This window comes from Gavialis gangeticus, unplaced genomic scaffold, assembly GCF_001723915.1.
Source record: "Gavialis gangeticus isolate Ggan-Ray unplaced genomic scaffold, GavGan_comp1, whole genome shotgun sequence".
Lineage (NCBI taxonomy): Eukaryota > Metazoa > Chordata > Crocodylia > Gavialidae > Gavialis > Gavialis gangeticus.
The window spans coordinates 45,823,932-45,827,290 of NW_017729000.1; the positions used below are offsets into that span (position 1 = coordinate 45,823,932).

General features: G+C 51.8%; 1 protein-coding gene across 1 annotated transcript in view; it reads right to left on the reverse strand.

Annotated features, from left to right (window-relative positions):
* Window positions 1–3,359, reverse strand: part of LOC109290175 (proteinase-activated receptor 3-like) — a 12,816-nt gene continuing 9,457 nt past the window's right edge. The window contains exon 2 of the mRNA XM_019506577.1: window positions 1–1,445. Coding sequence (XP_019362122.1) covers window positions 400–1,445 — 1,046 coding nt within the window. The 3' untranslated portion in view covers window positions 1–399. The remainder of the gene's footprint in view (window positions 1,446–3,359) is intronic.

The window sequence follows — 3,359 nt, forward strand, 5'->3', positions numbered from 1 at the left end:
TGTGTTCCCAAGTAACTCTGCAAACATCCATGTCTGAACATGCAGGAAGCAACACCAGCTCTGACCACAGAGACTGTAAGGCAAGGGCAGAATCCAGCTGCATAGAGTCTGTGGTCTGGCAGTGACATGGAACTTGTGCCCAAGCAGCATGGAGTCCAGTCATTGTGTGCCAGATGGGGCAACTGATTATATAGGCAAAGCCAGGGAGGATTCAGAGTCACACTGGGGTTACTGCTTACAGGCTCCTGTGCCGCATCTCTTGTTGCATGCTGCCCACCCCTTGCACGAAGCATGACTGACCACTGGGGCTAATTTGTTTGAGTCCTCCACACAAAAAGGTAAAGGAAGAACAAAGCAAGACCAACTATGATGGCTCTAGGGGACCACCTCTGCCCCAGCCTAGGGCTGGTTCTGTTCACTGGACCTCAGAGGCAGCACTAGGTTCTCACAGGCCCTGGCCAAAGCCTTGTCTTGCTGTCTCCAGTGGCAACAAACCATGTACCTGAGTTGGGTCCGGAAATCCCGGGAGATGTAGAAGTAGATGAAGGGGTCAAAGCAGTTGTTGAAGGCACTGAGAGCCAATGCTAAAACATAATGGATGTAGGTGCTGTTGCGGGACAAGGATATGCCCTGTAGGTAGTGGGAAAAGAGCAGCACATTGCTGGGGGTGAAGCACAGGGCAAAAACCAGTAGCAGGAGAACCAGAACTCGCACCACATGACCATAACGTCCCCTCGTGGCAAGCAGGTGTGCCAGCACACAGCCATAGGAGAAGACAATAATCACAAAGGGGAGTGCAAACCCCAGAACTACCAGCGTAGGAAAGTAGTAGGCCAGGTACTGGGTTTCTGTGGACTTCTCCAAGAAGTCATGGCAGGTGGTGATGTTCAGCTGCGGGACATGCTGTGAATGGCGGATAAGCAGCAGTGGACTCATACCCAGCCCTATGGCCAGCCACACCCCGATACAGATGCCTACTGTGCCACATACTCGTTCAGAGCCTCTCCAGATGAAGGGGTGCACCAGTGAGACATACCGATCCAGGCTGATGCAGGTGAGGAAGAGGATAGAGCTGTACATGTTTCCATAGAAGAGGGTGACAAGGGCCCGGCATGCATATTCCCCGAAGAGCCAATTGTTGCCCAGCAGGTGGTATGAGATCTTGAAGGGCAGTAGGAGGACAAAAAGCAGGTCAGCACCTGCCAGGTTCAGCAGGAAAAGGGTGGAGGCACACTTCTTGGTCTTGGTGGCCAGGACCCAAAAGGCCATGGCATTGGCTGGCAGCCCAACTAGAAGTACCAGAGTGTAGAGGATGGGGAGGAGGCACGTGGTCACTGTACCACTGAGATGGTCCTCTGGGGAGGCACAGCGGCATGTGAAATTCCTACCTGTTTCCTTGCAATTGGAGATACGGGTCAGGGCTCTGCCTTTTGTTACTCTTTTCTCTGTGGGGAAACGATAGGAAAGTGGGTTAGGACACTCTGTGGATCTGCATTCCAGGAACACGACACTCTGCATGTGGACTGCCTGCATGCCTCCCTAGGCATGGGTCTGGTGGGCACACCACCTACCTGCACTCTGCTAATCCCCAGCAGGGGTTGTGCACAGGTAGGAGGGCTTTTGGCCTTTCTGAGAGAGATTAAGCAGAGAGAGATCTCTGAAAAATCCCCATTTTGCAGAGACATATCCAAGGTACAGAGAAAACAAGAGGCTTTCTGGGGCTGTAGACAGTGAGAAGGAAAAATAGGAATAGAACTCAGGGGTCCTAAACCACAAGACTGTCCTGTCCTCCCCTGTATGGAGCCACTAGATGGCAGTGGTCTTCTAGCACATCCCTGTTGGAGCTGAAGGTTTGTGGATCCAGTCAAGGGCCACCTAGGTTATGCTCTGCCTGGCTAATGAACATTGTAATTCCAGTGTAGCCCCTTTTGGCAACAGTTGGAGCTGCCCTAGCCCCCTTCCACTGCCTAAAACACACTAAAGCAGCTGCCCCTGGGCAGAAGGATAGGAAAGGGAGGCTTTGGAAATATCAGTTCCTCCTCCAGCTCACCAAGCAAGAGCAGCTTCTGATAGGGCAGCTCTATGTTCATCATTTTGATTTGGGGGAAGCAATGGATCTTCCTCCAGCTCAGTGTTTGGGGCACTTACACAGAAGTGATGCCCTGGGGTGCACAAGCCCTGCTAGAGACCCCACCTCCATCTTAATTATGAAGGCAAGCAGCCTGAATGCAAAGAATTGCCTGAGTCCCGGGACTGGACCATAAGCCCTGGCCTCATGTGTGGGTGAGATGGTCTTCCCAGACCAGACAAATAATATTCAGAGCAGGGCTGAAGGGTGCTTCTGTGCAGTATGCATGCCGACAGCTGAGGGCTCCATAAGTTCTGCACTGTGGATCAACCCAAACAATGCATGACAAGTGGAGTTGGTAAGTTACCTTGCTGACAGCCATCCATGTTAGTGACTAAGCTGCAGAGACATATCTACAAAACTCAAGAGCTGCAACTGTGGCCAAGCATATGCTTGGGAAGCAGAGAGAATGTGCAAGGTTAAAAAAAAATACCTGGCAAGTTTTCTGTGTCAAGCAAATGAGCTGCTTACAGCACGTGAAACAATAACCCCAGCAAAGTTTCATAGTTTCATAGTAGCTAGGGTCAGGAGGGACCTGAACAGATCATCTAGCCTCCCCCCCTGCCACAGGCAGGAATGAATGCTGGGTTCACAAGACCCCAGACAGGTGATCATCCAACCTCCTCTTGAGTTTGCCCAAGGTAGGGGTGAGGATCACTTCCCTGGGAAGTTGGTTCTAGATTCTGGCCACCCTAACTGTAAAATATTGCCTTCTGATCTCTAACCTAAATCTATTCTCCATCAGCTTATTACCATTGTTCCTTGTCACCCCAGGTGATGCTGGGGGGAATAGGGCTCTTCCTATTTGCTGATAATCTCCCCGATGAGTCTGTAGGCAGCCGCCAGGTCCCCCCTTAGCCTCCTTTTGCCAAGGATAAACAGGTTCAGGTCCCTCAGTCTCCTCATAGTCTCTCCTCATAGTCTCCCTTCAGTCTGTCCTGCTGCCCTCTCACCAAATGGGTTGCCCTCCTCTGAACTCTCTCCAGGCTGGCCGCATCCCTGTTAAAGTGCGGCACCCAGTACTGGATGCAGTACTCCAACTGCGGCCTGACCAGTGTCGCATAGAGGGGGAGCATCACCCCTCTGGACCGGCTTGAGATGCATCTTTGGATGCATGACAAGATATGGCTGGCCTTGCTAGCTGTGGTCTGGCATTGGCGGCTCATGTTCATCTTGGAGTCGATAATGACTCCAAGATCCCTTTCTACCTCTGTGCTTTCAAGGAGGGAAC